This window comes from Rhamphochromis longiceps, linkage group LG11 (genome assembly GCF_057381845.1).
Source record: "Rhamphochromis longiceps isolate RC_006_pf linkage group LG11, R_longiceps_female_GT1.1, whole genome shotgun sequence".
Classification (NCBI taxonomy): domain Eukaryota; kingdom Metazoa; phylum Chordata; class Actinopteri; order Cichliformes; family Cichlidae; genus Rhamphochromis; species Rhamphochromis longiceps.
In genome coordinates, this window is record NC_140567.1 from 23,021,706 (window position 1) to 23,045,179 (window position 23,474).

The window sequence follows — 23,474 nt, forward strand, 5'->3', positions numbered from 1 at the left end:
GAGAAATAATTATTTGATCACTTCTGCTCACTTCTAAAGAAATGAACAGTCTCTATTTTTATGATAGTTTCGTTTTAATAGAGAGAAACAGAAAATCATCTATAAATCTAGAAAAAAAAACCTTCCACATTACATAAAAGTTATAAATTGATTTGCATATCATTGAGTGAAATAAGTATTTGATCCCCAAGAAAATCATGACTTATTGGCGAGCACAGCAGTAGGACGTTTCTTATAGTTGGTCACTAGGTTTGCACACATCTCAGGAGGGATATTGGCCCATTCCTTTTTACAGACACTCTTTCGGTTTATTGGCTGACACTTGGCAACTCACAGCTTCAGCTCCCTCCACAGAGTTTGTCTAGGACTGAGGTCTGGAGGCTGACTAGGCCATTAAATGACCTTATTGTTCTTCTTTAGTCATTCCTCTTCTTACTTTGGTGGTATGTTTTGGGTAATTTTCATCTTCAGTGTTCTGGCTGAGGGAATGAGGTTCATACGGCACATGGTCCCATCCATTAGTAGTAAGTCATCCTGTACCCTTATCAGAAAAACAGACAATGTTTCCACCTCTGTGCTTGACTGTGGGGATGGTGTTCTCTGGGTCATATTCAGCATTTCTCTTGCTCCAAACATGAGGTGTCTTATTGATGCCAAAGAGCGTGCTTTTTAGTTTCATCTCACTACGGCACTTTCTCCCAAGCTTCCTGTGAATCGTTCAGATGTTCACCAGCAAAGACGGGCACGTATGTGCACTTTCTAGACCAGGAGGATCTTGCAGGCAGTGAAGGTTTCGATCTACTACGACATAATGTGCTACCATTGGTGTTCTAGGTGACTTAGGTCCTAACTGCCTTCAGATCACAAATAAGCTCCTCCTGTGTAGTTGTGAGCTGATCCACCATCTTTCTCATTTCGTCACGATCACCCTCGCCCCATGAGGTAAGATCTTGTGAGGAGCTTTAGACCGAGGGCGATTCGGTTGCTATTCTGTCTTTTTCCATAGAAACGAACCCAGCATTAAAATTAGAGACTGTTCATTTCTTTGTAAGTGAGCAAACTTACAAATTAAGCAGGGGATCAAAAGATTATTTCCCCCACTGTAAGGTTACACAATAACACCTGAACAAATTTCATTTGCAATAAAGAGGCAATGAGATGGAAGTTAAACCCCCAGAAAAAGTTAATAAGTGTCCCTCGAGTTTTTAATATTGCATCATAGCCAGGAATAAAACTGGTCAACATTATAAAGGCTGTGTGATAATAACTTGGGAAATTTACTTATTTTGTGAAAAATGAAATATATCCGACTGCTGATTAAGATGCTAGTCAGCAGTTAGCTTAGCACAAAATCTGAAAATGGAAAGTGTGTTTTTATTTTTGAAACTTTTTTTTATTACTGTTTTCTATCATGGTGGCAGCATGCAATTAAAAGTGGGCAGGTAGAGGAAAAAAACAAAGGAGGGGGGCTTCAGAAGAAAGCACAATTTATGCTGAGCTGAAAATAACCTTGTTCATATTTAGCACACAGAGTAACCTCACGCTCTGAAAGAATATCATTTTCTCAAAGTTCAAGCACCAGTCTTTTTAAGGCAGAACGATTGAATACGAGACCAAATATTCACTAATTAACTGTACCAGATGTTTGACTGTGCTGCTGTGATACTACACTGTCTAACAAGATCTATGAACTGGACAGGCTGAGGAAGAATGATAGACAGAGGGGCAAGGAGAAAAGGAAAAAGAGGAGTGCTTATTAAAAAAAAACAGCCTCCTTGATGTAACAGAGATGGAGAGAGAAGCAGAGGAGATCTGGACACCACCAGAAACAGAGCTAACAAAGGACAGAAGCAAACTACCAGGTAGAACGTTGCACACAGAGGAGAGAATTTTCATCGAAATCTGAGGGGGGAAAAAAGGTGAGAAGAGGAAGCAAGGATGGACAGAGACAGAGGGGGATAAAATGGACAGCTCGTGAAAGGGTTGGAAGTACCGGAGAAGACAGAGGGATTCCCCAATGGCATTTCATCCCTTTCTCTCTCTTTCTTGCGCCCCTTCTTCCCATTTCCCTCCTTTTTTCTCCCAATAAATCATTCTGACTTATCCTTAACCAACTCATTCCCAGCAGGCAGCTAGAAAACTGTAACAATCTTTCTCCTACCTGCAATTTCTCTCTTTCTCTCCCTCTCTCCACGTGTCTCCTTTCCTGTCTGGTCTGTCTCTCTCTCTCTGTATCACACACACACAAACACACACACCTTAAACACATGGTTGTGTCAGTGGAGGTGAAAGTGGTGGTCGTGGTGGGGCGGGGATTACACCTTGTCCCTGCAGGACATGCAAAGAACTCAGAATCTATCAGACACTGTCTGGATGTGATCTATTTTAAAAAAAAAAGGCTGAATCTTAATATTACGGAGGCACATGACTTATCTGCAAGGGTACAGTTTGTATATTTCTGTGTATTAGTGCCCGCAGCGCACGGACGAGCCTGCGTGCGCTGCACCAATAACAGAATAGCAGATGATGCTCCAACAGCGCTGTATTAAACTGACTTACAGTGTCTGGGGATCAAAGACGGGCAGTTGTGGAGAACAGGCCTGCAAGTGCGCCAGTGTATGCGTGTTTGTAGCTTTTGTAATAAACGGAAACATCCGACAACTCAAGGATACACACACACACACACACACACACACACACACACACACACACACACACACACACACACACACACACACACACACACGTCCTTCGGTGTGTGTGTTTGAGTGCGGTGAGGGGGTATAAATACAGATGGTCGCTGCAGACTTCTCTGGCACCGAGGGAGATTCGGAGCTTTTTACTTTCACGCCATCGGTGGAGGTCGAACAGTTGACCAAAAGAAGAAGAAGAAAAAACTTAAAGTTGCAGTGATGCCTGATGGACTGCAGCTCGGCCACGATATTGGAGGAATGCGCTTTTGTCGCTCGCTGGGGGTGGAGTTAAAAAGTGAACGAGTGCTGCCTACCAAACAGAGAGAGGCGGAGAAGGAGGAGAGAGAGAGAAGGGAGAGAGACGGGTGGGCAGGGTGCTCACCGTAAAGGATGGTTGTCGGAAAGAGTCTTGAAGACCTAATGAAACTGGCTGCTTGAATTGTTTGCAGCGATAATAGAGCTCAGTGGTGTGCTTTGCGTTTCTCGGATCCTTGGACGGAAAAAGAACTGCAGTAGCATCCTGATAAAGAAGAAAAAGAACAGTTAGGGACAAAAAGAGGTGGACTTGCTCAGTATCTTTGATTTTTGCATCGTTTTTTCATCCTTCATTTTTTTTCTTCAGTAGCCTGAGCCTTGTTTTTTTCCTTCCACATCTGCAGCACGTAACTCTTTCCCGGCGCACCGGGCTGTTTGGTGCTCAACGAAAGACCGACCTCCCGTTTGGACCCAGTACCGTCCTCCCACACTCCTCTGGCGGGTTCACAAGCAGCAGTTCCCGGTGAGAAGAGAGGATCAGCTCAGTCAGAAAAAGCAGGGGGGACCGCACATACGGACAATACTCCCCCCCCCCCTCCCCGTTTCTTTTTCTTTTTTTTCTTTTTTTACTTGAAGCCCCCAGGATTTGTTGGGGAGGGAGGGAAGGAGGTCTGGTTTACGGAGGAGGGGAGGGTTCTCAGTTACTTTACAGCGCTATAGACTTTTGAGTTTTTCCAACACTTATTTACTACATCAGGTATGGACTTTGAACGTTTTGTATGAATGCATGAAGCATCTGTTTTCCCCCTCTCCCGTTTGTTAGGCATTTGCTGGGATGTTTGAGTCGCGTTGGTTGGTGGGGTGAAGGGACCGAGAGTGTGGCCGGAGAGACCAAAGGATCGGAGGCCGAGAGAGGAGCCGAGAGCATGGCTCTGGTAGCGCTGTCTCTCTGGGTGCTAATAAGTCTCACCTGGGCGAACCTGCTCCAGGTGTCAGCCAACAGGCATACCGTTTACTGGAACAGCTCTAACATACAGTAAGACCCCATTTTTCTTATGTTTACCAGTCTGTGTTTGTGTGTGTCTACTATTTCTCTTAATCTGCCCCCTCTAAAGGGAAGAAAATGATGTGCTCTGTCTGGCCCGAGCTGACGTATTTGTACCATCACACTTGAACTTCATCAGTTGTTTATTTCTCTTGTGAGCCTTGCTTCTAAAGCCTCTATCAGCCTTGCAGCAGTCACCTTCTCTGTCTGTCTTTCTTTTTTTTTAAACTTAATGGAAGAAATGATGTAGATCCACAGGCACTGTTTAAGCAGGCCTCTCACGTTTCTCCTAAGCTATTTTTGAGCCCCAAACAGCTCTGTCAGACCCCTGCTGTGAAGTCAAGGTGGCTCCAAACCATCTTTTCAACACCTTCTGTTGCACAACTGGTCAGACATATTTGGTTTCTGTTCCCTACTCAGCCACCAATCTCTGCTTGTAACATTTTACCCCCCCCTTCTCTCCCCGTCTCTGCTACACCTATGGTGGATGAGAACAGAGAGAAGAAAAGGAAGGAAATCACATGTGATTCTCTTGCCTTCCTCTCCTCTCTCTGTCTTCTCCTCTATCTGGTTCAATTAGGAGCACTTCTTCATCCTGACCCCATTGTGTTGTAGCAGTGTCACTATTCAATCTCTCCTTCCCGCTCCCTCTCCAACTTGCTCTCTCCTTCTATCCCTTCCTAACCCCCTTTCTTGTTTACACTCAGTCCGTTGGCCTTTTTGTTATCCTCCTAATCCCTCGCTCCTCGCCCCTATCTCGAATCAAGTGAAAAAGCTTTTTCTCTCTCTCGTCTTTCTTCTTTCCCCCCCCTCTTTTTGGAAAGCTGCCTTTCTAATACTGTCCTCTTGAGTTCAGGGCTCTGCCACTGGATTCTTAAGAATGAAGCGTCAGTCTGCTGCAACACACTCTGGGTTTATGTTTCCTGGTAGAATTCATAGTAAAATGTTGCATGTTTTAACAGCCATGTTTCAACATGGCCTACAGGCACTTTGTCCTGCGCTTGAATGAACACAGATGAAACGTGGAAGCCATATTTTTAGTAAGTTGTTAGATTTAATATAGTCGGCTTGTCTCAATAATGTCAGAAAATCACAGCTTTATGTGTCAGAAGTACAGAAGAGAGCACGCACCTACCTTTTCGCGCTCCATCTTGCAGTGAATCCTGTCTTTGTGCACAAAGTGTTTCGGATACCAGGTGTCCCTCAGAGCAGCTCAGCATGTGATATTTACCTCTTCAACAGAATTTACCGACCTCCTCGAATGAGCAGTCGGATAAATAGCGGTTCTTTTATGACTGTGCTTATTAAAAGCATAAACAAAGTGAAAGGTCAGAAAATACGGCGTTGTTTTACTTTAAGGAGGATGAATGAGTCTGCCCGCCAACGGTTACTCAAGGCCAGTGATTTTAGTTTACAGCGTGGAATAAAACAAAGAGAGGCAGGTGTATTTATACCTCGCAGCAGAATTACTACACATAAAATGCTGCGTGAAGTAATAGACGCGGAAGGTATGAGGATATTCGTTGTGACGTGAGTGGAAACAATATTAGTTTTCCTGAAAGTAAGAAAATAATCTCTGCACATTTTAGAGAGTAATATTGCACGCACAGTTGCTGCTAATGCATTTTAGCCGGTATTTATTCTCCAAGCACCGCCCGCGTGGAAGGTGCTCATATTCAATTTCTATATTCCCCCCCCCCGCTATAAAAATTTGATAATAAATGCTAATGAAATTCCACCTTCGCTTTTTATGTAAAAGACAGAAGTTGATTTTGGTAAAACGCAGGAAAAAGAAACACGCTAAAAGGCATAAAAGAAAGGCGAGACGTGAACCCCAGACCTCGGTTCAGTCAGCTCGATGTAACATGAGCTGCGTTAACCTTGGTGAAGTGCAAACTCAATTAAGCAATTTCAGCTGATTTTTTTTTTTTTGTTGTAAATTCAGCGTGTGGTCATTTTTTTCTTTCTTTTTTTTTCTTTTCTTTTCTTTTCTTTTTTTTTTTAGAAAAAGCAGGGCAAGAACTCAAGCAGTCTGGAGCAGCCTAACCTTTAACCCTACTGTCCAGGACTCGAGCACTGCAGAGCCCAGCAGTCAGTCTTTTCTTTCTCGGCAGGTTCCCTGCCTTTACTGTTTTCATCCCAGTGGCAGAATATTCTTAGCCCCTGCAGTGTGAGTCTTTTATAAAAGACTGTGTTTAATTAAAGAACAAGCCGCATCTCAGCGGACCTGCCTCATCCCTGATCTTCCCCGTCTTTTTCTCTCTTTCTCGTTCTCACTGCACACATGCACAATGACAATGCACGAGCAGTGAGTGGGGCTAACTTTTTCAATTCAGCCTACTTAGTGAGTTAGGAGACAAAGGGGCCATGGACAGTGGGACATAAAAGACAGATAAACGGCAGGAGAGCCTGTCTAATCTACTCTTTCATTCACTACTGAACCATTTTTCTGCAGCGCAGATCCTATTTCCAGCATTTATTTTAATCTCTGTACTCAACAGCACAACATCCGACATTTGTAAGGTTGGCTGGCGTGTCTTTAGCCGTTGGCGATCCGCCTCCCTGGAGTTTCTCTAACTTGCAGTGTAGTGTGGAGGTTTAGAAGGCCAATAATAAGCTGTAGTATTGCTGTCAGATTGAGTGGTAAACACATTGTAAAGCCTCAGGACCCAGCAGTTTCTCAACCAGCTTCTGACCCCAAGCCACTCATCAACCACAAGAGACAGGCTGAGACTGTTACCAAGCATTAACTATTTCACACACACACACACACACACACGCTTGCAGAAATGTGGGTCTGCAGGCCTACATTTGTGCGCATGCTAGCTCGCCCACTTACATGCGCAGCTTTGTGTGTGCACGTAAAAACACACGCACATCGCTGCTGTGTACTTTTTTAAACTTCTATAAGATGGATTATTTCCCACGTTTGCGTCTCGCACAAAGGCTGGTGCCACCGCCTATCAGTCACTTGTCACTGATATCCCTGGGCATGAATGTGTGTGTAACGGTGTGCATATTTTTTGCGTGTGTGTGTGAGAGTGAGTGTGTGCATGTGTGTTTGCCCTGTTACAGATGTCTGTGTTCATTGATGGGTGACCGAAACAAAAACAAATCCATCAGCCTGTTAAATCACACATTATCTTCCACCACCTGGCAATTAACCACTGCTGCGAGTGTGAGCGCGCGCGTACGCGAGCGTGTGCGTGGCTATACATGTGTATGCGTGTAATTTAATAACACAGCAGTTAACTGATTTGCATAATAGATATCTGCTGATATCTCTTAATTTATCAGTTGTATATTTTTCAAGCAATTAGGCTGCAGATAAACAAACACATAAGAAACTGTAGGCATTACGTGTGCGTTGTGTGTGTGTGTGTGTGCGTGCTTGTGCGTGTGTTTGTTCATGACACTGTCACCTCTATGCATACCTCTGGAATAAAGCCAGCTGTTGCAGGGAGAATTTACTCCTCATACCAATGCACATGTGCATGTGTGGTAATCGATGCCAAGGTGGAACTTGTTTTATATTCATCCGGCTTGTTGGAGTGAACAGAGACACGTCACGCAAGGCAGGAGAGAAATAATGCCAGGAATATGAGAAGACTGAGGCGGCGAGAGAGAGAAACACTGCGAGACTGGTTGGAGAAGGGAGGACGAATTCAGGTGGATGCTGTGTTGAATTGTAATAGGGCACGGGCAGGGCGGCCTTCAAAATAATGATGATAATAATGCCTGGCCGGTGCCCTGATCCGCGCGGCGAGTTCGTACACGCGGCTTTGCCTGAGAAAAAAAGAGGGAGACTCTAAGACAGACGGGAGGATCGAGCAGGCCAATCAACACTCTCCTCGACAGCAACGCAAAACTATCGGTCTCTGAGCCCTACTCGGGACAACAGTATTTACATTTATAAGTAGCTGCACAAAGAAGAGTATTACTCACAATCACCAGACCCGTGGCATGCATGTGTGTGTACAACCCATCTATCCGTGATGTTTGAGGTGCCACAGCTGTGATGTGTGTTGATGCACCCTTGCAGCAAAAGCCTCACACAGGGTTCTAACTGTGCTATAGACATATTTATCAGACTGTTCATTAGTAAGGAATCATGAGGCCACATGGTGTACAGGTGTGTGTCCATGCGTGGTGTCAGACGTTCACACAGAGATGTCATTAATTAAAAGCAATAGGGAACACCTGTGTGATGGATGACTCCTGTTTGCGTAACAAGATTCAGTGGTCTTCTCTGTCCTGCGCTGCTCCTCACTCTTTATATATGCGTGTGCATGCTGCAGTCATTTTTTTCTGATTGGACAGTTATTGCTTGGTAGGTGAGAGGAGCAATAAGAGATGCAAAGGAGGAAAATAAATGAATTTTTTTTTTTTTTTTTAAACTTTGCAGATGAGCCAGATATAAAGGGTGTGTGTCTTTCTCTCATTCTCCTGAAAGCACTCATAAGGTGGTGGTATTTTAATTTAATGTCGATTTTATGCGATATTTCCTGCTTTGTCAAATAAACTTGAACTGCATGTGCTAGAAGGTATGTTGCATTGTTTTGAGTTCTTCTTCACCTTTCGCCACCTACACTTTCTTCCTGTTTCTTCTCTCCTCTCCTCTTTTACACTTTGAAATGTTGACTAAAGCCATTTGCCGTGCATCTTTCTCAAAGCTCACACATGAAACACTCAAAAACCCTGAAAAATCAAGCCCACCATGTTTTGGTTTTTTTTGTTTTTTTTTCTGCATCTCGATTGGCCCTTTCATTTCCTCAAATGTTGTCTCGCTTACACCATCGACTAATCGGAAGCGTTGCTGTGAAAATGAAGTACTGATGTTAAGTGTTCGTGCTTGCTTGGCCTTGGGTTTAGCACTAACTGGTCACTGTAATGGTTGGATTCAAAAAGAGCTTTTGGGGGGTCGAGGTGTAGGGGAATTTTACGGCTGTAATTCTACTAACACACATCTGAGAGTCACTGTGAGTCCGGCAATTGTGATCAAGCCTGGCAAAAAGTAAAGGTCTCACAGGTACAAATATCTGACCCAGGATTGGTATTGATTTATGTGACTGCTGATCTTGTTCTGGTGGCTCAGTGGTTAGCAGAGGGTGTTGTTATCAAGCCTTTTAGATTCCCTGTTAGAATTACCAACACTGTGTTGTTGAGGAGTAGAAATGCTTTCACCTCAGAGCTGAGTTAAACAGTCTTTGCTAAATTAATCTTCCTACACGACCTCGGTAAGAGAAGTAAACCATCGATTTAGAAAGAATATGCCTATTTTTATGACCAGGAATAATTAAAAACTGGTGCATGTGTTTGATAGTAATGTGGTTCCCTGTATTTATAATCCTATCAGTGTTTCTAACTGGTTGAGAATTTATTTTTGGTTGTCAACCTCATGGGAGGTGGAGGTGTAGCTTGGTGGGCTGCAGTGAGCTGCACATAAATGCTGTATTGTTGCAGACCGAGTCAGTTTTAAATTTCATCTGCGTTTTTACACAACCTTGTCGTGAAGAAATACTGAATAAATCAGTATTTCTTATAGATCAGTATGTCAACCGGCCAAAACGTCAAGGCTAATCCACATATGACCAGTATGTATTGATAATGTGATATCGATTTACTTGGAAATTGTCAGTGTTGGGTCTTGGATGAGTGACCTATGCGATTAATGACACTGACTAATAAAAACAAACACATATTTCGGACACAGAAACCTCTTTCATTGTATATTACAAACAGTGATTGGTATTGAAGCTTTGTAGGTCAGTGGGTATAATCAATAACGTGTTGCACATAATTTCCAGATTTGCCCTTAGTAAAAGATCTAATCACACTAATATAGTAGTGTTTCATCCAGTCTGTAACTTAAAGTTGGTTTTAATTGCTTCAGTATATGTCTACATCTACTGGAATGTGCATGTATATTTATGAAGAAAGCACATATTTTATTTTGGAAATTCTGTGCTAATAGTCACAGTTTGACTAGGAAAAGCTGATTTAAATAACAGAGTAGAAAAGCTTGATCATGCAACAGACCCAGTGGTGTGGCTCAAATCATGCATCAATATGAGATTAATTTCTTTAGAAGCTGTTATTTAAAAAAATTTTCTAGGTTGGTGCTCGTGTGGCATTTGGAACGTGCATGTGTTTCCTTATTGGTGCTTCCAGCCACTGCAGTCTAACCAAAGACGGGACTAAGAGTGTGAGTGATTGCTTTTCTTGCTGTGTTCTGTGTTAAGGCCACTGTATACTCTCACAGAAGTGCTGTCTGGACAGTCTTAAAGTGATTAAAAGCTCAGGTGTTCAGACACGGTGGGCGAGTGTTGTCCAATTAATGCAACTTTCCTAAAGCAACAATCTGACAGCCACACCTGGGCTCTGGCCAGGTGTGAAAATTGGGTGATCTCAAAATGCGGTGCAAATTCTTTCCTCCATCTCACTCGCTTCACTCTACTCACTGCCCAACACTCACTGCTAAACTGCACTGTGTTATAGTAACAGTGGGATTGCTTTTGTAGCAAAGCACAAGAGATTGCAGCCAAAATAGGATCTGAAAAACAGCCAGGGACAAATATGAGTCAGCTCTCCCGTTACTTACTCTGTGTTTTTGAATTACAGTAACTCTTCTGTGGTCCTCAACAGAGAAAGAGTCTTACTACAAGAAAATCAAATCATTTTTAAGCATTGAGTCTGTTGTTCACCATTTCCATTTCTGCGTTGTCTGGAGAGGTGGGCAACATAGTATACAACATATAGTCTCAAATTTACATCATGATACCAAAAAAAAATTGCAATAATGATATTTCTGATGATACAGAAAAAAAATTAAAATGAACAGTGATTGATTGATGCTTGCAGGCAGCAGAATTTATAAGTAAATGAAGGGCATTTTTCATCCTTCATTTCCAATAAGATGCTGTCACTGATGTCACCGTTTCTACTTTGAAGTGTGAATCTATTGAAACAAGGTGCCGGCAGCAGCATTATATTACAATAGTAGTGACACAGCATTAAACACAGTGACACAGCGTCACTCAAATGAAAGCACAAAAGTACCCCTGTAGTGTTTTTCTGGGAATTTTAAGTAAAAGTAAAACATGACTTAACAGTTCAGTTTAACAATAGCCAACGTAACTTTATGTTGTAGCCCTAAAGGTGTATATACACTAAAACAGGTGTGTTGTTTCGACCTTTATCAAGAACAGTTTACTTGCATGTTTTGTTGGAGGTTTCTGAAGTAGCTCTCGTATTAGGTGCTCTTCCTCTCAGACATGCCTGGACTTGTCATATTGTTTTCTGTATCTGTGAGTGTTTCTTGTTGTTGAACATAAACCCATGACGTTGCAATATGACACTTTTATATTGCATAGTTATTGTGAACTCTATGGTATGGCACAGCCCTGGTCGTCTAGTCTCTCACCTAAGCGTACTCCAAAAATATTTAACCTTATATGCATTGCTAATAGTTCTGCTTTCTTCTTACCGCTGTACCACTGACTCAAACTTGACCACTTTCTAAGCTTAAACAGATGCAAATCACCGCGTACCTTAAAATGTAAATGATATACTTGCACAATGGCACACACGAGTTCACACAGTCAAACACATTATCATCTTTTCTGTTAATGCTCTTAAAGTCGAGGTCTGTTCAGCATAACCTGGAGTTTATCTCAGGACAGAAGCAGTGTGTGCACAAATCAAATGGTGACTGCAAAGAGGAGTATCCTCAGAAATCACGTTGCAAGAACAAGAGGGGCCACATCAGAGTCACCGAGTCACGCAGCGCTTTAACTTAAAACGGTGCCGTTTGAAGCGGATGAATTGCCTTTTTCCTTGACGGCCAAATTATTGAATGACCGTCTTCCCTTGTTATCTGTAGATTTTAGGCAAAGTATGGGGTGCAACAAGAATTTATCTTTCCCACCCATGTGTTAAATTTGAGCAAATTGTCCGCAGAGAACAAGTCCCATAGCGACGAGCTGGAGTCAGAGCAGACAAAACACACACACATAAACACAGATGCACGCACTTGATGTTGTTGTTGATATGTACATAATACTCTGAGCCGCTGTCTAAGCTCCAGCAGTGTAATCAGGTGCTAATAACAAGGCTGCGATGTTTACAAGCTGTTTTGGTGTGTGTATGTGTGAAGTATATGTGAGCATTCTCTATATTCTATTCCCCACCAGCGCTCTAGGGGCTTTGGGGGTACTAATAATGACTGTCAGCTCCTGCACAGACACACACGGACGCGCACGCACACACCAGATGCTCCAATGGTGTGTTTGTGACGCGGCTAATGATAGCAGCAGAGCGGCAGTCTGAGGCCATATGCTGAGCCTGATCACAACAGAGCGGAGTGGTCTAGCGTTAATAAACTCTACTGACGTGACAATTAGTATTCCTCTGCATAAAGACAGTACAGTTCCACGTGAAAAATGCAGCTGTTTGCATCCAACTCTGCACAAACCAGGAATCAGCTGATGCCAGCCAGGACAATACAGAGGCGCAGCAGGGAAGGAGAAATGTTTCTATTGTCACTGCTCGCTGGGTAGAAATGTTGATGTTTATTGTTGAGCTTCAGTTATGAATATTGTTATCGGCTCGTCAAGACGTAAACATCATCAGATCTGAATTGTGAGGGAATGATGGGAGCTTTTATTGGGAAGTTAGCTTCTCTGTAACAGGTTTTCGTAAGACAGGAAGAATTGTGGTGTGAAAGTCTTGACTGTGAAGGTTTGTTTTAGCACCTGGTAGTAGGGAAAAAGGTCCTCACTTCAGCAAAATGCACAGGACGCAGAATTATGCTTATTCCATCCACAGAGAGACAGCATGTAGAGAGGGAGAGAGTCTTTAATTGAGGTTTTATCCATTTAAGCTGTCACTAAGAGGCCAACTCTGAAACCTTTTAACCACTCTCTTCTCAGTAATGACACAAATCAGAGAGGAAATGTGTTTGTGTCTGAGCTTCAGTGCGAATGTGTGCGGGTGCGGATGTGTTCATGCGTGTTAGCGTTTGTGAAGCAGGAGGGTAATTATGCGGAAATTGGGAAATGGCTAAGTGAATTATGACCTTGTTTCAGCAGAAGGCTTTAATCAGTCCCAGCCAGGCCAGGGAGGGAGGCAGAAATGTTCGCTGCACAAGCACTCTGCTCCTGATGGCCACAGCAGCCAGTCAGTAAAGCTGACAATCAGCCGGTCTGATGGGTCAATGCAAAGCAGTCACTCAGACTGCTTTAGTCCCAAAACCACCTGCAGAAAATGTATGCATGATGATAAGGCTGAAATGAGGGTTGTTGCATTCATGACACTTTGGTTCGTTTTTCTTCATTCTGTATCTGCGCAGCACATAGACTGTACATAAAAGATGCAGCCACTGAAAATTCCAGCCTAGTGCCGGCGTCATCACCATATTGTTATTCTGGAGCCAGCAGCAGCCACATTCAGAGAAAAAGAAGTGCTCTGCTATTGGCTAGTAATAGCAAGCTTGGATAGCAAGCTAATGGGTGCAATGTACAGAGTTAAACAACAGAGCAACAACAGCAGCGATTTCATTCTTCAAAACTGAAGCAAAAACTTCTTGAACACCTGCCAACAGGCCATATTATTTTTGATATAATTAATAATACTGCAGAAGTCACTAAAACCACAAACACTGTTGGGAGAGCTTCACTGAGACGAGGATCGGCTGCCGCTCACTGTGTGACTGAGTGACCCCAACTTTAAGCCTGAATATTAAAAAAAATAGTGAGTTAAACAGTGTTGTAAACATGCTAATATCATCTCTAAGCTTGAGCATTTAAACCTGTTGATCTAATGGGTTTGACTCCCAGTTTAAGCCGTCCCCAAGTGGCTACTGAAGAGTACTGTTGGTTAGGTGGGCTGGTGATTTATTTTCATTATCAATGTCATGTGACAGGTATACTGAAAACACAGAGCCTCTTTTTTAATTTTTATACAGCCTTGGTGCTAATTAAAAAAAGATTTCGAAATGCAATTATATCACTAAGATCATTGTTATTGAAATCACTTAAATGGACATTTCCATTACCAATTAATATATTATCTGAAGTCTAATCGACTGTAATATTCTCAGATAATTTGTGTGATATAACAGGACAAGTGAAATTTGCTTGTTACATTTTAATAGAGGCCAGAGTCACATGTGACATCACCAGATTGCTTGTTTTCTGACCGCTAGCTCAAAATCCCCAAAAATGTTCAGCAGAAAAAGCTTAACCAACTAACTCATATCTGATTGATTTCATGTCCGATTATTGTAGCTTTTGAAAGTGTCCTGTTAATCGTTTTACGAGGCCCTACAATCCAAACGAACATATATATACCACATATTTGTCGTGATCAAAAGTGGAAACTTGGTTTGAATACGACGCAGGAAAAGCTGAGGTTTGTATTTGTAGCTATAGCTTGCTTACTTTGTGTGCATAAATCACGACTACAAGTTTTGGATTCATTTTGGAATGAGCTTGAAAAGATTGTTGTGCCGTAATGTTAACTGGTTCCAGGTGGTGCTGCATAAAACAAGCTGTATGATTTTATTTATTTTTTTATCAGAAAATATGTAGTAGTTCTGGCAAGCATGCGCGTGCTGTTGATGTTGGTCTCAATCTCCGTTTTTTTGCCTGTGATTTCCTGGTGGTTTTATCTGTGCCTTCATTGTTAATGTGTTTGTGCGTACACATGGATGCTTGTGTGTGGGTGTTAAGTGTTCATGTACAGCATGAAAAGCTCCTGCTGTTCTGATGTGTGTAGGGCCAGCCATGCTGCTGTCAGTCAGTGTGCCTCAGAGAGCCTGTGCCGCTCTTGGTCTGGTTGTCTATTTCTGCCAAAGCTGGATCGATGGTGTCCTACAGACTCTGCACTCTTCTCTTGGATGTTTCAGCCTGTTCCTCTTCTCTCTCGCCGTGTATCTGCTGCTCGGCCCTCCCTCCACCTCTTTATCTCACTTGTTGGCTCGGCCTCTTGGCATCACTTCCTCTTCTCCTCCTCATTGTCCTCCTCTGCATCATCCTACTACTCTCAAGTCTCTCTTCACATCAGACAATGAGCTCTCAGTGCGTGTGTGTGTGTGTATTAAGTGTATGCATTTATTAGAGCTTCTTTATGAGGGATTCCTCTTGTTGTATTCACATCTTGTCCAGGTTGCACTTGTGTGGTGAATGCCAATGTGATGCAGCGGTTCTGTACTAGTTTTAACTGGTATGCGTTTGTGTGTATGTGGCTTTGTACCAAAACAGTTCATTCTACAAAAATTAATCCACAATGATTCATCAGTTCATTGTCTCTCATTTGAGGACTTGTGTGAAATGTGTCTGGTTTTGGATAAAAACAAGGTATTTCACATTTATTTAAAAAAAAGTAAATCATTAAGATTAAAAATAATTATTTTAACTACTTTTGGTCAGCAATAAGAATACAGTTAATATGTTGTAGGCTAAAAAAGGAGTTTATTAGTTTTTAGCACAAATTTCCTTAGAGTTTTAAAATGTGATCTATTTATATATTCCATTATGTGTATCTCTGATGAGAAGACTGAAAAAAAACTTACCTCAAAGCATTACCTCAGGCTGATGGAAATTGTGTTGGAAACACATGAATTATTGAGAGATTAGCTGATGATTCGAATCATAATCTGCAGCCTTAAATTGTAATTTTATATTGGTTATTGCTGTATTGTTCAATTTAAGATGCTAAAATTTCAAACTCAGTAATGATAAGCTGGAAAATACTCAGAACTTGGTAAAGTTTTCAGTACTAGTGGAGAAAAAATTGACAGAAAATTAAGACGCATCGTTTTTTCGTAAAGATCCAACAAATCGTAACATCAATGACAAAATTGTGTTTAAGTGCAAAAAACATCTAACTGTAAGGTGTGTGTATGACAAACACGTTAACACTCTCCTAGTGCAACAAAGGAAAAAAAAAACGAGTATTTTTAGGCCGTCTGAGGTAGTGCTCTGCTTTTGCGTCATTCTGCAAAATATTTGCTTTTGCGACACCAAGATGTCTTAGAATTGCTTTCGTTTTTTGGCATTAACTTCGACTGCATTATTACATAACTCGTTGACTTTATGTATTTACAAAAATGACAGATTTAAATCTTATTTCCCTACTTATTTATAGACACCATGTCCTGCTTTTTTGTCACTGGTGTTACTTTAAACATTTAGCACACGTAGCCAGAGTCACAGAATATTAAAAATTATACAAAAATAAATTATATGTTACCATTTCCAATCAGGTGTATGCAGCCATCTGTTTGCTATAACTATGAAAATACTTCAAAATAAGTAATGATTCATTCCTTAAGTTTAACATAATTTCATTGATTTAACTTTATTATCATGTCAGTGTCTGTGACACGTTTTATTTGAGACAGGAAAAAACACACACACAGTAACATCGAGGTAAACCGTTTGGAGACACTTTGTTTGAACGTTCCTGACAAAAGGAGGATTATGTTATAATATTCTGTGAACAGCTTTTGATAAAGTTTTTCTATAGATGGGCGTCAATGATGTTACCATTAAGTAAGTAACAGCAGTGACAAATTTTCAGGAAAAATGCTTTTAACAAAATAGCTGCTAAAAGGCATCAAACCTGTGAGACATACTCTACACAAAAACATATTATTATTATTATTATTATTATTATTATTATTATTATTATTATTATTATTATTATTGACAATAATTTTTTGCTGTTTTTATTTTCTTTGTTTTTTACAAAAAAATTGGGTCAAACCAGTGACTTAAAGTGTCTTATGAAATTATGAGACAGAAGAGAAAAATTACAATACATTCTATAGACCGTCAGGAAATATGTCTCAGGAAGTCAAGTGATGTCATCAATGTCATGATTTTATTTCAAAATTTTATTTCTTAAACGGAAACATATGTGACATAGCTCCACGGGACAATTGCGTTCTTTATATATATCACATTTATTTTAAAAAATTGTTATGTCATGTTTATTGTACATTTGATAGGTACACTTATATTTTTGTATTTAAAAACATTTTTTTAAACTCAAAAGTGTGTTTATCCCGGGAGAAACCCTTGTGTGTTACTTGCGCCTATATATTAAATTAATGCCTCCAGAAGGTTTAATTGTTTAAATAACATAGTTTGTTCTTATATTATTTTTAACAGAAATAAAAAGGTGTTTTTCAAGTGTTATATTTCTGCAAAGGCTAGGGACAAAAATCTGATTTGGCTCTATTTTTTCATTGCTGATCAAACAGAGTTGCTAAGTTAGCCTGCCACTGGTTTTGTCTAGTTGCTGGTAGACTTTTCTCTGCTCCAATCTGGGATTTTAGGAGAAACATGACACCTTTTAGACACAAATAATTGTGTTATCCTGATAAATTAACGCTGTCTCTTAATGTTTAAGATGGCCAGGCTTTACTAACCTCACGAAATTCCTCATAAAATGTTATTCAGTCTTGTGAAGGTTCACTGCTGTTCAAGTGTTCAGCTGCTACTGAGTGGAGAGGCTGCGTGAAGGTATAAGTCAGCTGGAGGAGGCAAAGATAGGAGTGTTGGTGTCGACACTGCTGGATATTAGTGTCTAATCCAGTAGTAATTTTTAATATCTTTTCATCCCTGATGTCTACAAACGCCCTACAGGTAAACTGATGATGACAAAAACTGATGATGACAAAGACATCAGAGAAACTGATGATGACAAATATTATCTTGATACATTGTCCTCTATAGCGATGGCGTCACAATCTGTAATATGTAACAGCATCTTTGTAAATGAAGGAAAATATGCCCTCAAAAAGCAGGTATTAAGTCTTCACTGCAATCTATCGTGAAGGTGTGTGTGTGTGTGTGTGTGTGCGTTATATTATTATTCAGTTTTAATAATTTGTCAGTTAATTGCCTCTCTGATTTGCTTTCTCATTTGTTCACCATTTTCCTCCTGTGAATTGCTTTTTCTTCACTGTGAGTTAGTTAACTTGCTCATTTTACACTTATTCATTTAATAAGCTCGATGATGAGGAGTCGTGAAGTTGTGACTCTGTTACGAATTTTCTGGGGAATCCATTTTCGAGCATGTTTTAATCAATCAGATAATGTTTGACGCCAGTGTGTCATTGACGTATTGGAAGAGAAAGCAATGCAATACACAGCTTTAATGATATTTGGTCTCCTAATTCTCTGGGTGAAAACCAATAGATATAATCAATTTATAAAATACTTTATTTATTTATTTCTTGCTGGAATCCACTAATAATTGTGGTTTTGTGGATTTATACATCTGAGGAGCTCCATAACAGCTATACAAATCTAGTGCTTCTATAAAGCAGCTGCAGTTATTGATTTACATGAAATGGATATTAATAAATCTATGTATGTATTGTCTATGCTTGCTCTGTTTTTAAGCATGTTCACGTGTGATTCTCTGAATACCTTTGAGTTTTCGACCTTTAGTTTGGACTTCAGATGTGTTTTTTTTTAATGTATGTATGTTATATATTTTAATGAGGTGCATACATGAGTACACTGAAAAGAGTTGATGGTTGTCAGTGGAGGGAGAGGAGGATGGCTGAGAGCTAGCAATGCTGCCTGGCCTCTACGCTAACACCCACGCTGTCTGTAGGCTCTACTCTCTTCTCCTAGCTTTGAGGTACGGCAATGTGGTAGCGCCACCGTAGTAAGACTGCATATGAATGAGTGTGTACTATCTCTCAGCCAAGTTCTCTGTCCTGAGCGCCTGTCTTGTTTTTAATGAAAGCTTTAAGTCCAGGACAGCTGCTGGAGGTGGCTACATCCACTTTCTTTATTTCACATGTGCGATGGCGAGGGAGAAGGAGGGTAGAGGATTGGGGGGTGGAGGGGCGCGTGGAGGATGTGGGGGTTGCAGGGTTGTTGTAATGAATGTACTGCAGTTAAAAAGAATTCTGTGTCACTTCCCGGGAGAGAGGGAAATAAAGGTGGTGGCGGGGGAGAGGGAGATGTGGGAGGAGATGTTGGGAAATAGGATGTGTTGTGTTGATGGAGCTGAGTTCTTCGCAACCAGACGAACTCTCCTCCCATTCTAGTGTTTGCGTGCATTTGTGTATATGTGTGTGCGTGTGTGAATATGCGTATATGTGTTGCACTGGGGTGCAGAACGAAATCAAGAAAGAAGGCATGTGAATGCCCCACAGCCTACGAGCATACCACCCACACATTTTACCCACATGTATTAGACCCATACATATGCATACTTCTCCCTTTTCTCCTCCTCTGCTGTTCTTTCCATTTTTCCCCTCTGCTTTCTCACCTCCATCCATGCACAAACACACACACACACACACACGTACTATCTTTCACCAACACATGCACATATGCCGAAGAAAAAACTGGTTACACAGGGGCAATCTCTGTCTTTGCTCCCCATAGATTCCTCAAGGGGGTACATTGTTATTTGCTACCAGCCCATATCAAATAAAATGGAACAAAGAGAACACACTCCGTCACACACAAATTCATAGAAACACACATACAGTCCTGTTTGCAAAATTGTGACTGAAGAAAAAAGAACGGCGCCACCCAACCACCCACTCGCTGTGTGTAAAATGTCACTCACACTGCACACACTCGAGTGTTTTCCCCTAGAGGTGAACAGTAAATCCCAACATATGTATTGCATCACGCATTGCTATAGTATCAGATGAGATAATCAGAACCTCCAAGCTACTCTCCTCTTAGGCTGGATGTGGCTTTGGAGATGGATGAGGATAGGCAGAGAGCGGGAGAGCAGTTTAACTCTGCATAAGGCATATCTGCTGGCAATTGTTGTTACTTAAAAAAAAGACAGGGAGCGCATACAACAAGAAGAACCAGACAGAGAAAAAAAATCATTGATGGAGGGTGAAGGAGAAGGAAAGGGAGGGCACCAAAGAATAGAGAAAGGAGGGCCCTGCCGAACAGTACTGCCAAAACCGAGGTCAATTGTGATGAAAATGGCCGTTCACATGACCACAATAGCGGCTGAGTGACAGCACTAAAGCGGCATGGACGGGCTTATCCTGATCACTCAGGGCCTTGACTGGGGAAATCACAATACCCTGGAGATCTGTCCTTTTTGGGCTTGGAGGATCACAGAGCGCCCACGGTCCCAAGCTTTGGCCCTGAAATGTCCCCAGCATTACCATATCAATGCTTCCCCGGCTATTCCGCCAAGGACCAGGGCGGCTAGTGATAGTGCCTGCCGGTTAGCATCGTCCTGTGCCTTCACAAGACTATTCAGTAGGGTGTCAATGCTAACTCAATACTAAGTGTGAATGGGAAGAAGTGTAAGCTCACCCCTGTAGCGTGAACCCATGTCTGCTGTGCATTCAGGCCAGCGTTGGCATGTATATGATGCAGCTTTCACACATGCACTGCAGCCCTGGGCTTTTCTAGGCATTGCCGGGTGGATCTGTATGTGTCTTAGATTTGACTTTAAACAGACTTCAGCTTGCCAGCTCTGTGGTACAAAGTCTGTGTACAATAACGCTCATGCGGGAGCAGTGCAGCTAATTGTTTGCTGAATTCACAGCAAGCGAGGGGGCGTCATGTGTGCCTCCTGCACACACTACCCAGGTGCCACCCCTTGCCTAAATTAAAGTTAATATTTCAGTAGTGAGAACGCGTCTGATGCGGACTTCATGCTGTGTGCTACATGTGAGAAAGGGCAACTTCAGACAATACTCGGACTCTTGATGTTGTCTGCAGTTGGAATGTGTGAAAACAGCCCTTTTCCTTGTCTCTGCCTGACTCTTTCTTTTCATATTTCAAGTTGCTCTTATATTCTGGGGCTGAATGTTGAACTTTTTAAGTGCCAACTGATATGTGTCCGCTGGCAGAGATTTGAATACTTGAAAAATCTAAAGACAGGCATCCAGTTCTTGCTCAATTCAGACCAGTTTCTGATTCTAATCATATTTCTGCCAGTTTTGCACAAAATGTTTTTTATAGAAAGTTCTCAGCCAACATTTAAGTTTGTTTAAAAACACAAAACGTTTCTTAAAAACAACATGAACAAATTTGAACATCCACATTAAGAGACAACAGTGTGTGTCGCACTTATGCGACTCAAAGCCCCACAGCAACAACTTGGAGATTGCACGGCTAAAATTATTGCGACCATGTGCAAAAATCTTGCACACTCATTGCCTTTGAAATTCTTGCTTTGAAGAATGCGGCCAGGTCTGGGATCGCTTGAATTCAGTTGCCATCTTGAAATGATCAAGATAGTAATAAAATAGCAATAAGACACATGGTGCAGAAGAAGTGATGTCATTCTCGAGTTAAAAACATTCCAGTAAAAAAGTTTCAGAAGTAAGAAAAATAGAATTTGTTTATCTTTTTAGCTACGGAGAGGCGTTCATGTATCACTACCAATAAAGTGCAATACTTGTTTGTTTGCCTGATCAGCGGTCTGTGCATACCAGACTTAGCAAGTCTCCAACACACAACAATGCTGGTTCAGATGAAAGTTTTACTAATGTTTACGTTCACCACGGCCATCTTGGATTAACCTGGATTAATCTGGATTAACCTGGATTAACCTGGAGTTGGTGCGGATGCTTTGAATTTCAAAGTCGAAAATTTGGACTTCAGACTGAAACGTCAGTCTGCTATTAGCTTGTGACTGAACAGGGTCGAGTTGGCAGCTACATGTTGTAATTAACTGTGATAAATTGGTGAAAATCAGAAATGTGTTGAGATCTGCTACAAATCTCTTCCTGTCTACATACAGACAAATACACGATAACTATTTACATCCAGAGTCCAGACAGAACCTCACAAACTTGAAAGAGAAATTCAGAAATTCCTCACCAAAACGAGTTACTGCAGTCAGAGTCAGATGCAATCATTTGGAGACAGCTTGCCTCCCACGAACCAACCTGTACAGGTGCTTTGTGATTTAAAGCGGTCGTCCAGTTACATGCTGAACCTCTGGGCAGTCAGTTGGCTGCTGAAGATATTTGCAGTCGTTCTCTGACAGCAACAAACAAATGTAATCACCAGGCAACCTTAAAGTTTTCTTAGTTGCTCTATTTTTACTCCAATATGACTGAACAACAAATAGTTTAAACTTAGTGTATGTGGCTCTCGCAAATAAAAAGTTATGCTTGAACGCAAGAGAATAAATTCTACATGAAGGTTTTGGTACATCATCTCTGCTCTTACCATCTTTGTGCAGTTTGCTTCAGATAGAAGACGACCGAAACAACACAGTGGAGCAGGGTGTGAAAAATGAGAGCGCATGATGTGAGAGCAGGTTACAGCCTCCCCGTGTTCTAAACTTATTATATCACATGGCACTCGCAGTATATGGCCTTTTAGATCATTATAATGGGATTAGAGATAGTAGTCAGTAAGAGTACAAGCCACAATGTAGTGATAACCTGATTATTACGCAACGGGGAGGAAATGGATGATCTCGAGAAGAAGGGTTACTTTTTAAACTGCGAGCAGAAGGTGCGGAGTATGAGAGGGAGAGGGCAAGGAAGTAAGCAAACAAGGAGGAAATCGATGAAAGTAAAGTGGAGGATGAACTAAAAGGGCAGTAAAGAGGGAAAGAGGAGGAAGATAGGTGAGATATTGGCCGTAGACTTCTTGCTTTGTCATTGGAAATCAGAGCCACGGGGCAGGACACTGTTTGATTTGGTGTTCTTGTTTAATCTGTCAGTCAACATGTTCACAGACACACACATACACACACACACAGATAGCCTCCAGTCTGTTACTGAATATTGGCAGAGAGCTGAGAGGTTATCATGCGTCGTCAGGTGCCAGACCGACTCTTGGTAGCAGGTTTGTCATTTGTAATTAGAGAGAAAAGGAGAGTTGGCTTGTTTTTTTTCTCCCCTCTCTCTCCTCTGTTCTCTGGCTGAAGGCTGTCTCTTGGTATCGACAGACAGAAGTGATGGGACAAACACGCACACACGCACACACAAATGCATGCACTGACACACATTTGATGGGCCAAGTTTGATTCCATTAAGTGGAGTTTGTCAGTTAGTCAGTGAAGTTTTGGGGGTGAATGCTGATGGCCCGACAGTGAATCCCACACAGATAAACAGGATCTGAAGCAGCCTGTTCAGACGCTCACAACACTGAGGGTGACTGAGCAGTGGCAGCCCTAACTATGACTATTTTATGTCAGTCACATACACACACAGTCACACACAGCCTATCTGGTGTTGTATGGCTATGTGGTCACGGTCCATGCAGCTCTGAGTTCTGGTCACGGTTAAAAAGGCTTCCTTCTGGAGAGGAGGGGGGAGTGGAGTCTTAAGACGCGGTAGGATGTGGAGTGGAGGAGGGAGTAAGAGGAGTGGGAGATAATAGGAGAGGGCTAACAGTGGGGGTGGGATGAACCAAAGAGGGAGTAAAAAAGGGGAAGATAGAGGCTGAAGGTGGGTTTTTCTGAGTATGAAAGCCTGCGTGCCTCCAATCCTGTGCCATTGATGT

General features: G+C 41.7%; 1 protein-coding gene across 2 annotated transcripts in view; it reads left to right on the plus strand.

The window, feature by feature from the left end:
• Positions 1–2,897: 2,897 nt before the first annotated feature.
• efna3b (ephrin-A3b) overlaps positions 2,898–23,474 on the plus strand; it is a 75,258-nt gene continuing 54,681 nt past the window's right edge. Inside the window, exons 1-3 of one of the 2 annotated variants that reach the window (XM_085423005.1) lie at positions 2,898–3,252; positions 3,353–3,471; positions 3,772–3,984. In XM_085423005.1, the coding sequence (XP_085279131.1) occupies positions 3,875–3,984 (110 nt within the window). In that variant the 5' untranslated portion in view covers positions 2,898–3,252; positions 3,353–3,471; positions 3,772–3,874. Of the gene's footprint in view, positions 3,472–3,771; positions 3,985–23,474 lie in introns of both variants that reach the window. The other variant, XM_085423004.1, reaches the window with a different exon arrangement.